General features: G+C 42.7%; 2 protein-coding genes across 2 annotated transcripts; one reads left to right on the top strand and one right to left on the bottom strand.

Moving 5' to 3' along the window:
• Nucleotides 1-547: 547 nt before the first annotated feature.
• LOC119879369 (olfactory receptor 6K3-like) lies at nt 548-1,498 on the bottom strand. The gene has a single exon (XM_038589676.1). The coding sequence runs from the start codon at nt 1,496-1,498 to the stop codon at nt 548-550; it is 951 nt and encodes a 316-aa protein (XP_038445604.1).
• Nucleotides 1,499-3,296: 1,798 nt separating this feature from the next.
• On the top strand, nt 3,297-13,310 carry LOC119879372 (olfactory receptor 6K6-like). Its single transcript, XM_038589677.1, is given in 5 exon segments — nt 3,297-3,351; nt 9,089-9,277; nt 12,343-12,416; nt 12,418-12,546; nt 12,549-13,310. Coding segments are annotated over 5 exon segments (1,209 nt in total).
• Nucleotides 13,311-13,755: the final 445 nt, after the last annotated feature.

Raw genomic sequence — 13,755 nt, 5'->3', positions numbered from 1 at the left:
ATGCAGAGAGAGGCAGAGACACAGGCAGAGGGAGAAGCAGACTCCATGCAAGGAGGCCAACGTGGGACTCGATCCCGGGACTCCAGGATCACACCCTGAGCCCGAGCCCAAGGTGGTGCTAAACCGCTGAGCCACCCAAGGATCCCCTCTTGTTAATTTTTTAAACTGAAAAAAAAAAAAAAAAAAAAAACCCTGATGTAAGACTATTGTGAATATAGAATAAAAGAGCAGGAAAGGAGAGTTTTCAAATGTGTAAGAAATAAATATGATTATTATTCAGCCTCATATTCTCCTTTGATTTGAAGAAGATAATACCATGCTATGTAGAGCTCCAAAGTGGAAAAATATCCCATTATAATCTGTAAATGATGTAACGATGGGTGAATCACAGAAGACCTCCTCTCTCAGATCAAATAATAGTTCCTAGTTTAGAAAGCTGGAAAAAAATGCCCAAATAGCAACATGAAAAGTGTACATGGTAATTTTAGAAACTGATTTGTTAGCATTTTAAACGGAGGGAGATATTTGAACAGATGCCTGTGAACTCTCATTGGCTACCAGAGACATTGAACATTGATCGGAAACAGAGAACTTTCCTGATGGCATCTTTCATGTCTTTGTTCCTCAGGCTATAAATTATTGGGTTGAAAAGCGGGGCAAGGACAGCAAACATCAGTGCAATGGCCTTGTCCAGTAGAGGTGGGAACGTGACAGAGAAGCGCAGGTACATGAGGGCCACGCTGCCAAAAAACAGCAAGAAAATAGTAATGTGGGCCGCACAAGTGGAGAACGCCTTCTGACGGCTCGCCCCTGAGGGAATCCTCAGGATCACTGTGATGATTCTTAAATACGAAAGGCTGATGACAGTCACAGAAGTCAGGATGGAAATAGCATGGATCACGTCTTCAACCAGAATCATGGACGTGTCTGTACAGGCCAAGCGCAGCATGGGTTCAAAGTCACAGAAGAGTTGATGGATTTGGTTGGGGCCACAGAAGGGAAGAGTAGAAATCCACACAATCTCTGGCAGCAGCATAAGGAAGCCAAAGATGCAAGACCCGGTGGAAAGCTGGACACATAGCCGAGGGGTCATAATGATTGCATAGCGGAGGGGGTTGCAGATGGCAATGTACCTGTCGATGGCCATCACCGTGAGGACTAGGGCTTCTGTGACCCCAAGCGAGTGGAAGAAATACATCTGCAGGAGGCAGCCAGTGAAAGAGATGGTCTTCTTCTCACTGATGAGGTTGGAGAGCATCTTGGGGATGGTGGCTGTGGTGTACCAGACCTCCAGGAAGGAGAAGGCGCTGATGAGATTGTACATGGGGTTGTGGAGGCGGGTGTCCAGACGGACAGCAGAGAAGATGGTGAAGTTTCCCACAATAATGAACGCATAAATAAAGAGCAGAGGAGTGAAGAGTAAGAGGCTGCCATTCCCAAATGGAGGGAAATCGGAGAAATAGAACTCGGCCACCCCTGTCTGATTCTCCGGATCCATGTTTTCAGCAAGGCCACTTGTCAGCAGATGGAATCAAATACGGACAGTCAGAGCCCCACCTGCATTTAAATGATGGGGCCTTTCTTTTCAGGCAGCTCAACAGCCTGGAAATGAGGTTCATAAGTAAAATGTGTATGTGAGTTGCTTTGCAAACGATAAAGTGATCCTGTCTGATTTGCAAATACTTATCAGTAACACTGAGCTCTTACAATATCAACTATTTTGTTAGCTAAGCGGACAATCTTGCTATTTGGACATTTAAGTTGGTACGAACTCCCCTAAATGACATTTTGGCGATTTTTTACTGAGACTCTTGAGACTGTTTAGAGCCTGACTTTCACCGTAGAGCATAAGGAGAATATTTTGAATGTTAAAATATTATGTACAAAGATGCATTGGAATATCCATTATAATAGTAAGTTGGAAGCAACTTAGGTAGGTAGGCATTTTTATTGTTTGAGGTGAAATGTCGGAGACACAAAATGAATTGTGACAGAATGATCCCTTCTGTGGGTAAAAGTAAGACCATTCACGGTGAGTGTCTGAAACACTGAAGTGCCTGTGCAGGCTTCCCTTGACCAGTCTCATCATTAACCAAGGAGTAAAAAGATAAAGCCAAATATGATGCTAAATTTAACTTACTTTAAAATATAAGAGCTCAGAGCCATGCAATATGTCTGTATGTGCAAATTAATCTTACCTGAATCCAAAGATGATTAGTTAATAGTTGGAGTATATTAATCTAGAAATCAAGCTCTAGGAGGGTTTGGTGACATTTGAAAGAGTGATCGGCAGTCTACGCCCAACAGCAGGTTGGCAAGAGCTTCAACTATCCATATCTGTACCCACACCATACGGCTCTTTAATTAGCACAGAACAGGTCTTCAAAACCAACATTTGGACCAGATGATTCTTCGCTGGAAGTGAAATGTGGGATACTTTCCTGGGCATTGTAGGATGTTTAGCAGCAATGCTGGCCTCTACCCACTAGGTGTCAATGGCACAGACCTCTCTCCTAGTCACGATCACCAAAATGTCTCTAAAATCACCAAATGTCCCAGCAGAGGGGGAGAGGGACTAAAATTGCTCCAGTTGAGAACTAGTGGCATACAGAACACGAGAATCTGTGGGAGGTGAGGGAAGAGTGAAAAACCAGGTGATGAAGATGTGTGGATTGGCTAGAAGTACACGTAAACCCTCCCGGGAAGTGATAAAATAAGACAGTGACCCAAGCCACCCCTAAACCCGAGAGGGCACAGTAGGTCGATGAGGCATTCATTCCTGCGCTCACCCTAACAGAGGATCCACCAGCTGATCTCCATCACTCGGTTAGCTTTTCTTCCAGGGAGAATTTTGTTACATTTTGTCTTTGACTGAAACTTTTATTCCTTCTTCTAATCGGAGAGTATAAAGTACAGAGATTTGGGTGAAAGAGATCAAGAGGTGCAAACTTGCAATTATAAGTCACGGGAAAGAAAAGTACAGCATAGAAGGTAAGATCAATGATATAATCATGGTGAATGGCGACCGGCGGCAGCCACCGTTCTCATGGTGCACATGTGTAGGGTTCACAATTGCCAAGTCTTTATGTTGTTCACCCCAAACTCATATAACATTATATGTCAATTATACCTAAATAATAAAGAAGAAAAAAAATAAACTTGGGACTTGCATGAACTTCTAAGAACAGCTTTGACTATGCTTCGGCGCCAGCTGACTCATAAACATCCACACGTGAGGCAGATTTCTGAGACTTGTCGTCATTGCATGAAAACACCTGGTGGTGAAGGTGTTGGTGATGGGGCCTCCACGTGTATGTGACGAGACGGCAGTGCGACAGCGATCGGACTCCAGTATATACCAGAGCATCACGCCAACACGCACACTTTCAACTTACACAATGTTAACTGCCAATTAAATCTCAATTTTTTAAAATTAAAATAAAACATAAATGGAGAAAGCTACTGATATCTACCCTAAAGAGACGACTGTGAGCTGGCAACAGATATAAAAAAAAATAGATAAAATTATTTTGAGATCAGAATACCAGAGGATTTAAACAGACAAAAAGTCAGCTTGGTGTATGACAACCAAATAGTTTCTTAAAAATTTTTTGTTCTTGCTTTTTATAGATGCAGCAGATTATGAAATCTGTGTTGAAACAGGATAAATATGGGAGATAAAATTTCCCTTTGTTTTTCTGTAAGAAAACTTCTACCTAAAAAAAAGAGAGATTCACAAGAAAAAATAATGTGTGCTTTGATGGTTTCTTGCCTTAATTACTCCTACCTAGATTCGTGTTTTCAACCTTGATTTGTCTCAATTTTCCCTCCACCCAGCTCCTGGAATAATCTTTCTTAAATGCAAAGCTGTCAATACCGTGTCTGAAAATAGACCTGGAGGTGGATCACACAGGCTTCCAAATAAAGCCTAAACTTCTTAGCATGATAAATAATATGGATGTATATGAGATTTTTAACTCATTTTGACATCCCAGTATCTCTTGGTCCTATTATCCCCTGTTTGAATTCCTCATATGACAGACGTTAACGCTGTTATTCTCAATTCTTCTTTCAGGGGTAGCCAGGAGATAAATAGGGAAGTCAGCACTGTGCTCAGCGGCCAGTACATTTTGAAATTAGGAAATTGAAACTCAGAGGAGGGAAAAATTGGCAGGTCATCAGAAACTTGAGTCTTTAGAAAGGAAAGAATATTCATATATATATATATATATATATATATATAGGCAATTTGAAGTAGATACTTGGGCCTCAAACCATATCTAACTGGACTCCTGTGTTTTCTGGAAGGATGGGTAGCTCAGAATCTCAACTACTTAGCTCCACCAGTTGCCACAGCATTAAGAGCATTTTCTGACCTGACTAAATAAAATGCAAGCATCCTACATCAGAATTTAACCCAGAAATCAGAGGGGGTCAAAAGAGTCATAGAGCTAGTGGCACAGACAAAATTAAATAGATGCTTGTTATGGCTGTCCAGTAGTCCTGAGACCCAAATTCACCAACGCTTTCATCCCTGAGCTAAGAATCTTTTCCCCCTACCTCATGTGTCTGCAAAACCTCAATGAAGTTTCCACAGGTCTTCACTGAAAACCAACAGAAAAAAAAAAAAATCTGGTCGTGTGACAGTCTTCCTTAATATATAGCGAAACGCCACCCGTGCACCCACCAAAGCACAGAGTCCACCCATCATCCCATAGCCACCTCTTTCAGAACTTAGGGAGACACTTCCATTTGCCAAATGTCTTCGTCTCCATTGTTCTGTGGCCCAACAAACAGGACTGTTATAACTGCAGCCACAACTCTAGGTGTCTCAGGAAGCCTCCAGGGGGAGAAAGTCTTTCGTCAGAAAGGCTCTCCCCAGTCACAGGGACAGCAACTCCACATCCCATTTGGTTAATTAGGGGAACACTTGTCGCCATGCTCCCCTTTCGTGATGTTGGCACACCTTTGGGAAGCTGGGTCTGTGAGTCCGGCTAGACATCAAATGGAAAGAGACACTTGGTTTTCTTTTTTGTTAAAGGGGTGAGAGAATTGTTTACATATAAAAGTATCTGCTGAGACAGAGGAAGGATGAGGAACAAGAAGGGCCAAGCTAATAAAATGTGGTTCAAGGCAGAAGGGTTTTTCCACTTTGCTATGAAGCAGCGGTTCAGTGGCACACAGCAGCTCTGAAGTGCATCGCTGAGGAGTCCGCCAGCAGCTGCCCAGCATGGCTCGGCAGAACTTCTCACAGGGACCCAAGGGGTAACAGAACCACTAGCAGTAGGGGCAGGAAGGAGAGGCTCCCATCCATGATGTGTCACAGGCTTCGGGCGTCCCAACGGCAGGTGTCCCCGAGGGGCTGGAATGGAAGGGGTTTGAGGACAGCCTCAACAGGAAAGATGTATTGATGAGCACATATAAGCTAGCCCTTAGAAAGACCTGGGGTTCAAGAAGCCCCCCCTATAATGAGTGGGGAATACACTATGGCAGTCTCTCGTGGAGCTGAAGATGTGAGTGCTCCACAACACAAAATGTTCATGCCCCATGAGTGATTAGTTTGTATCACATTAATATAAGACAAAGATGATTTTCTTTTAAAGCTGCTGCACCCCAATGTTTCTAGCAGCAATGTCCACAATAGCCAAACTGTGGAAGGAGCCTCAGTATCCATCGAAAGATGATGGATAAAGAAGATGTGGTTTATGTATACAATGGAATATTCCTCAGCCATTAGAAATGACAAATACCCACCATTTGCTTCCACGTAGATGGACCTGGAGGGTATGATGCTGACTGAAATAAGTCAATCGGAGAAGGACAAACATTATATGGTCTCATTCATTTGGGGAATATAAAAAATAGTGGAAGGGAATAAAGGGGAAAGGAGAAAAAAATGAGTGGGAAATATCAGAAAGGGAGACAGAACATGAGAGACTCCTAACTCGGGGAAACGAACTAGTGGTGTTGGAAGGGGAGGTGGGCAGGGGGCGGGGGTGACTGGGTGATGGGCACTGAGGGGGGCACTTGCCAGGATGAGCACTGGGTGTTATTCTATATGTTGGCAAATTGAACACCAATAAAAAATAAATTTATATATAAAAAAATAAAGCTGCAGCTAGATGATCTGCCTTGAATGATTCTCAAAAATATGTTGAGTGAATGAGCAACTTGTACGATAATACCTAAAATATAATTCAATTTATATAGAGTTAAATAGGCAAAACTCTGCAGAGTAAGGGACACGATATCCAGGTTAATGGTGATATGCAATATGGAGGGCGAAGGATTGGACCAGGGAGGAGCAGTTAGTGGACTCGCAAGTTATTGATCATGTTCTCTTTCTTAGTCGGGGTCATGGTTCATGTGAATGGGACGTAAAAAAGTACAAGCAGAAAGAGGCATAAAGGGTAAACTATTTTCTAGAGAAAATAAAGAAGGGGAGAATATTGGCTATGTGCTGGCCCCGAAAGCAAGCATGAGTAGAGGACAGGTATGTATTTTAAGGTGAATACATTTGAGCGTATTTATTAGTGGAATGGGCACACGGCATAGAGAGGAAGAGCTGAACAGGTGTAGACAGGTAGGACAACTGGAGAAGCGACATCTCTGTCCGAGATGACATGAGCCCAGAGCTGGGGGTGCAAGCAATGTGTCTTAGCTGGTAGGGTGCTTTCAGTGCAGGAGGTGAGCAGGAGAATGACAACAGACCAGCCAATCACTGGGTCACTATCTGACTCTTAAAATTAGTTAATTCACTCTTTCACCGATTATTTATTTATTTAACCATGTATCATGCTTCAAATGCTTACCAGGGGTCTGTTTTAAAATACCACCTTTTTGCTGAACAAATGAATGAATGAATAATTTTGTTATAATTAATGGGAGACACCTTAACAAGGTGATTTATATTGCAAACAGTATGTACAAGTGTTTAATTAAAACTCCATTGTGTGAAAGTAAAATAAAATAAAATAAAATAAAATAAAATAAAATAAATAAAATAAAATAAATAAAATAAAATAAAATAAAATAAAATAAAATATAACATCACTTTTTAAAAAACTAGTTATCGAATAATAGAGTCCTCTCTGCTCCACTCTATATATCCATTTCTTATCAAGGTTTTTTGTTTTGTTTTTTGGTTTTTTTTTTTTTAAACTCAAATCCATTTTCAAATTCTGTTTCCTTTCTACATCCATGTCTACCAGACCATTAGATATTTAACACTTCATGCCTGTTTTATGTCTTTTTGCAAAAGGATAAAAATCAACTTGTGTTGTATATTTCTTTTTTCTCTGGCTTTACTCACATGGAGGTAAATTTTAGGCTCAAGATTTAGTTTAAAAAGGAGAAGAAGGAAGGAAGGAAGGAAGGAAGGAAGGAAGGAAGGAAGGAAGGAAGGAAGGAAGGAAGGAAGGAGGGAGGGAGGGAGGGAGGGAGGGAGGGAGGGAGGGAGGGAAGGAATCCTTCTGATTGCATTCCCCACTCACTATGAAAGCTCTGCTCTTGCCAAACCCAACACCATGTAGATCAGGAGAGTGGTACAGGCCCTTGGAAGTCCACTGTTTTTCAAGGTCTGTATTCTATCAACAAAGCATGGATTTCTATATTGCATATCATTTCTAGCATTTTGAGTTGTCACATTGGTTCCTGTTTGGCTGTGTGTATAAAAAGTTCCCTGTTGTTTAGATTTGCATTTCTTTGCTTATCAGTGAGGCTGAGTCCAGATATGTATGTGTGTGTATGTATCATACGTGTTTATATATATATATATATATATATATATATATATATATATATATATATTCACCTGATTTTAAAAATCATTTTATTTTTAATTTGTAGGAGCTCTTTATATATTCTGAGTAATATTTGTTTTCAGTTACATAATTTATAAATACAGACTCCTAATGTGTAGTTTGTCTTTTTTACTTTCTTTATAGTACCATTGGGTAATTGGAAATATTAATATACCTGAATTTAATGATCTTTTTTCCTTTATAGCTCATATTTCTATTGAATTGTTTATGATTTTTCCCCACTTGAAGTGATTAAATATTCTCCCAAATTTTATTTTAAAGTATTACAATTTTAAAAATATATAATCTTTGGGGGGATAAAAGGGAGTGCCTGGCTGGCTCAGTCGGTAGAGCATAGGAGTCTTGGTCTCAGGGCTGAGTTTGAGCTTCATGTTAGGTGTAGAGATTACTTAAAAATAAAATCTTTTAAAAATTAAAGTATTAAAGTTGACTTCTCATTAAAATTTTGTTCTAGCTGTAGACTGTGGGAATGTAATGAGGTCAGGAAAAATTCTATTTTATGTGTTTCATATGCTTAAATAACGGTTCTGGGACCATTTATTAACAATCAGCCCTTTCTCCACAGACCCCTTGAACCAACTTTCCTCATGCTCCCCCAGCATTCTGCTGTCTCTGTCTCACCATATGTCAAAGCTCCATACTGCGTCCATCTGTCTCCTGGCTTCCATTAGCTTGTTAAGCTGCTCTATTATAATGTTTGATATACAATAGGACAAACCTTCCCATTTTAAACTTCTCCTTCAAAATATCTTAGTCTTGTCCCTCACCTTGACACGCTCCACTCCCCCCTACCCAAATGGAATTTTGATTGAAGTTACATTGAAGGCACAGATTGGTTTGTGTAGAATTGGCATGTTTCCACAACTCAGACATTCTATTCATTCATACATCATATCAACCAATTTATTTAGATGTTCCATGTCTTCTAATAACTTTATAAAGTACTACATTTATGTATAACACATCCTTTAGAGTTCCTTGTTTTTGTTGACATTCCAAATGAGTTATCATCATTATTATTTTTAGAGCAGCAGAAGGAATGGAAAGTGAAAAATGAGCAAAGTAGTGTTTACTTTTACCAAGTGTTTCCAGAGCAGTGTGGTCCCAACAGGTCTGGTATGACACCCACAGCTACTTTGTCCCCAGTGTCCAGTTCTACACTCCCCTGTGAGAACGGGGTATTTGGCCTCAGGGAAGCTTTTGAGACTTGACCCTGGGGAATGTCTAATTACTGTGTGACACTTTTCCCTTAATTTAACCCTCAGAGAGGAGAGCAGAACGCACCACTTTTCTTGAGATCCTGCATCATCTAAAGATAAAGTCCCCGGAAAGGATTGTTTTCCACTCTACAAATTCCCCCAAGAGCCTCCTAAGATATCAATATCCTTGCCGACAAACTGGCAGAGGGGAGGTAGCTGTGGAGACCAAGGAATGTCGTGGTGGCCTCAGACAAGGTAAGTGTGGAAGATCGTTGAAATTATCCAGTCGAACTGTGCACCTGCCTCCACTCCTCCTCTACTTTCCTTGTATTTGCACCCAGATTTGCCTTCGTTTTCTGAGTAAAGTTTCCTCAATTGCATGGGGTAAAACTTCACATTTTAGAACTTGATTGCATGAGTGAAAAAATTAAAATAATAAGATATGAAATCAAGAAGAGCCATTAAAATGAGCATAGTGTAGCTACCAGGTAAAAATACTGATAATAGGTAAGGTCTTCCCAACACTAAAATTTTGTTGAAGCCTAAAGAATTATGGATTCCTGGAGAGTCACAGAGAAATTCACTATTTTTTTTTCCAGGACTAAAATCAAATTCGATTTTTTTTTTTTTTTTTTTTTTTTACTATACAAGGGATATTTATAGGCTGAACTTCTTGGGCACAGCTGATTATTTGTCATTCCAGGAATCTTTCAAGTGTTCTGTACATATCTCAGGAGTAAGAGTAATGTTTTTTCTACCTTCACGTAGCCCTCGAGCCTATGGCAGTGGTTAGCACCTAGCAGAGGGTCAACGAACATGTGAGAGTCAACTGAACAAATGTGTGAATGATGAACAATGGTGCAGTCTTCCGAGTGAAAAGGGTCTCACCCAGGGCAGCAAAGTAGACACACTCTTGCCTTTTATGAGCCAATTTGTGCTGAACTTGCTTGTCTTTTCTTATAATCTCATAGCCTCCTGTTTTGGCCAGCAACATTCTCCATAAGGACCACTCAGCATGGCCATTCTCTGTGCTTTCGGCTGAGAAAGGACAGAGAAGTGCTTGCTTCAGCTCGAGGGCACTCTGATCTCACGCCTGTCTCCATGCAGGCTCTGCCCTTCTGCCAAGGACTGATGCTTCCTCTATCCCAAAGCCTTCCTCAAGACAAGAGGCAATTTATAGGAATTCATTTTCCTAACCTGCGATGCATTTATTTTAATCTGCTTGTGACCTGAAAAGAACAAAACACACCTCCACTCTCTCATTTCAGATTTGAGGTAGTTCTGAGAATATAGTGGTACTCAGAGTAGGAAGTAGACAGGGTGACTGGTGGCTCCTGATCTAAATTTTCCACTGTGGTGCAAAAACTAATGGTGGAATTTAAAATAATAATAATAATAATAATGGAATTTTAAGGTCTACAGACCAGGCTTCCAGTTATTGTTTTGGATCGCAGAAATGTGGATTTGAACAAGTTGTTTCTCATCTTTGGTTCTCAGTTTTCTATTTATAAAACAATAATATAATCTGTCATAGGTAAAAATAAATGGGATAAAATATGTAATGTGCCTGCTATCATGACCATCACATGGGAACTCTTCACTAACACTACCTCATTTAATCCTTTATGATTCCGCCTGCGGAGCTTTCAGGGCCCATGGTTGGGGGGCAGGAGTGGGAAGATACTGCTGATACACAAATATTTGAAGTGTGAGAAGCTTAGAAGTCACGAAAGAGGAGAATATCAAGCACTCATGGGGGTCGGAGGAGAGAGTGTTCACTTCCAGCGGCGCAGATCCATGAGAGCTGCAAGATGATAGGAGTGTTTGCTGGACGCTGGCAACGAGGATTCCAATAGGCAGAGAGCAAGAGAATGGAGGGAAGGAACGACATAAGCAAAAATAGAAAACACAGGAAATGCGTCCCGTTTGGCTGAGCTAATGAGTATGTAGAAAAATATTTGGCTCTAAAATTTGATTGGAATCAGATCAGAGTAGACAATAAATATCAAGCTAAGATCGGTGGGGCTTATCCTTGAATCATTTTGAAAAGAACAGGACAGTAAAAGCCATACTTAGGCACATTCATCTGCAGAATGGCTTGTTGGAGGTAAGAAAATCATGAAAAAGTTGTTAAAATAGTCAAGGGTGAGAGGGTACTGTACATGACTATCATGAACCTTAATTCACCTTGCAAAAAAGTCTAGTAATATGACAAGTAGATGCGGGTCTGATTCTACTGCAGCTGCATTGTGTGATGTCTCCTTCCCAAGACAGTCTTAGTTATGTTAGAAGTGATTTTTTTGTTTTAATTCCACGGCCCTTAGGTGTGGCCCAGGAGGGGGGGGGATGTGCGAGGTGGAGTTACATGCTTGTCCAACATCCAGTGACCAACAGGCACAAAGTGGTTCTAGAGAGACTCTTGGCCTGAGCAACTATCAATGTCAACTACTGAGAGAGAGGAGAGGGGGGGAGAAGCAAAGGAATGTGAGGAGGAGTATTTCCTAACATCTGGGCACTTAGCATCTAACAAGAAACAGATGTCACCATGAAACGAACAGAAACGGGGCAGAGACGAAGATGACCATTCAGCCAGCTCAGATCGTGGATGAGGGCCAGAAAAGGTGGGAAAGCCATGGGAGGAATTATTGAGACCAGGGCTCCTGCAGCGTCTCTGTATTTTTATTAAACCACTCTGAAGAACAGGAGGGGGGGAATAGTTGAAAAGAGAAGTGCACATTTTGGGGGGACCTGGGTGGCTCAATCAGTTGGGCGTCTGCCTTCTGCTCAGATCATGACCTCAGGGTCCTGGGATGGAGCCACCAGTCAGAGTCCAGCCTCCAGCTCAGCAGGGAGCTTGCCTTCTCCCTCTCCCTCTGCCCCTCCCCTGCTCATCGCTCATGCCCTCCTGCGTGCATGCACGCTCTCTCAAATAAATAAAGTCTTAAAAAAAAAAGAAGAAGGAAGAAAAGTAACACATTTTAAAGCTAAACACAGAAGGACAGAGAGTAAGGGGGGGAAGAACCAAGAAATTAATGAACCTCCAGAAAATATGTCCAGATAATTAATTTGTTGTGTGGCTTTGTGTTTTCTTGGCATCCACTGAAGATGTTTACAAAAGATGCATTGAGGGGGCCCCAAAGCAAATATTCCAGATGTTTTCTGGCCACAGGAGCTACAGCTGAGAAGATATTTCCAACTGGCCTGTCTAGGCCCCCCAGAGTCAGCTTAAGATGCTGACCGCGAAAAGGAGTGGGGGCGGTTTTCAGTGCTGGGCACCACCCCCGTTTCCAGGAGTTTTGTCTCCTTTCTTTCCCTTGCAGATGACAACGGCTGGAGACCCTGGGGAATCCAGACTATGGTGAATGAGTTCTTGTTCTCTGTGTTCCCGACCTCTGCATCAAGGTGGCCTCCTGTTTTTCATCCCCCCTGCTTCTCGCCTATGGGATTCATCATCCACTGGGAACCTGGTGATAGTCATTGTGGTCCAGCTGGACATGGCCCTGCACACTCCCATGTACTTCTTCTCATCAGTGTCCTCTCCTTCCTGGAGGTCGGGTACACCACGACCACCATCCCCAAGATGCTCTCCAGCCTGGTCAATGAGCAGAAGACCATCTCTCTGGCCGGCTGCCTCCTGCAGATGTACTTCTTCCACTCCCTGGGCATCACGGAAGGCTGTGTGCTGACAGCAATGGCCATTGACAGGTACGTCGCCATCTGCAGTCCTCTCCGTTACCCGACCATCATGACTCCCAAGCTGTGCACCCAGCTAACAGCTGGGTCCTGCCTCTGTGGCTTCCTCCTTGTGCTCCCTGAGATCGCGTGGATTGCCACCTTGCCTTTCTGTGGCCCCAACCGGATCCAGCAGATCTTCTGTGACTTCACACCTGTGTTGAGCTTGGCCTGCACAGACACATCGCTGGTGGTCATCGTGGACGCTATCCACGCAGTGGAGATCGTGGCCTCCTTCCTGGCCATCGCCCTATCCTACGTCCGGATCATCGTGGTGATTCTGGGGATGCCCTCTGCCGAGGGCCGCCGCAAGGCCTTCTCCACCTGTGCCGCTCACCTTGCTGTGTTCCTGCTCTTCTTCGGCAGTGTGGCTGTCATGTATCTGCGGTTCTCAGCCACCTACTCAGTGTTTTGGGACACAGCAATTGCTGTCAGCTTTGTAATCCTTGCTCCCTTCCTCAACCCCATTATCTACAGCCTGAGAAACAAGGACATGAAAGATGCTATTAGAAGGTTTTTCTGCCGTCGGAGGAGGGCTGGTGGGGTCAGGGGGTAGACCTGGAGGCTGGACTCTGAAAAACCTCCTGGAAGTTCAGCATTTCACCATTTCCTGACTTGTTCATGAGTATGATCTATTTCTACTGCAGAAAAATAACACTACTCGCTCTATTGTTATAAATAAGAACAAGAAAACCTCCTCGTCCAGGACATGGGTGGCAATGTCATGGCCTGTTTGCATCAGTGCCCCTGCTGTGTTGTGTCACTGTAGCCATACACGTGGCTTCTACTGCTATTGGGCACAGGCTGGCTTCCTCCTTGCCCAGCCAGCCGGGCTCCTGCCCTTCTCTTCTGCGGCCCCACATGATGGTGAGGCCAGACAGCGGGATGAAAGGGATGAGAAAGACATTGGAGTTCTGATCATTGCTACTGTCAACTGGCCCCAACTCCTCTTTCCATCCCTGAATCCCCTTGTTCAGAGACAGAGGTGGTTTCGACCTCAG

The sequence above is a fragment of the Canis lupus genome, unplaced genomic scaffold (genome assembly GCF_011100685.1).
Source record: "Canis lupus familiaris isolate Mischka breed German Shepherd unplaced genomic scaffold, alternate assembly UU_Cfam_GSD_1.0 chrUn_S699H862, whole genome shotgun sequence".
Classification (NCBI taxonomy): domain Eukaryota; kingdom Metazoa; phylum Chordata; class Mammalia; order Carnivora; family Canidae; genus Canis; species Canis lupus.
Note: the sequence above shows the minus strand (reverse complement) of the source record. Positions and strands in the feature narration are given on the sequence as shown.

Excerpts from the sequence above, each read along its gene's own strand:
- LOC119879369 (XM_038589676.1), bottom strand. The coding sequence starts at position 1,498 with ATGGATCCGGAGAATCAGACAGGGGTGGCCGAGTTCTATTTCTCCGAT.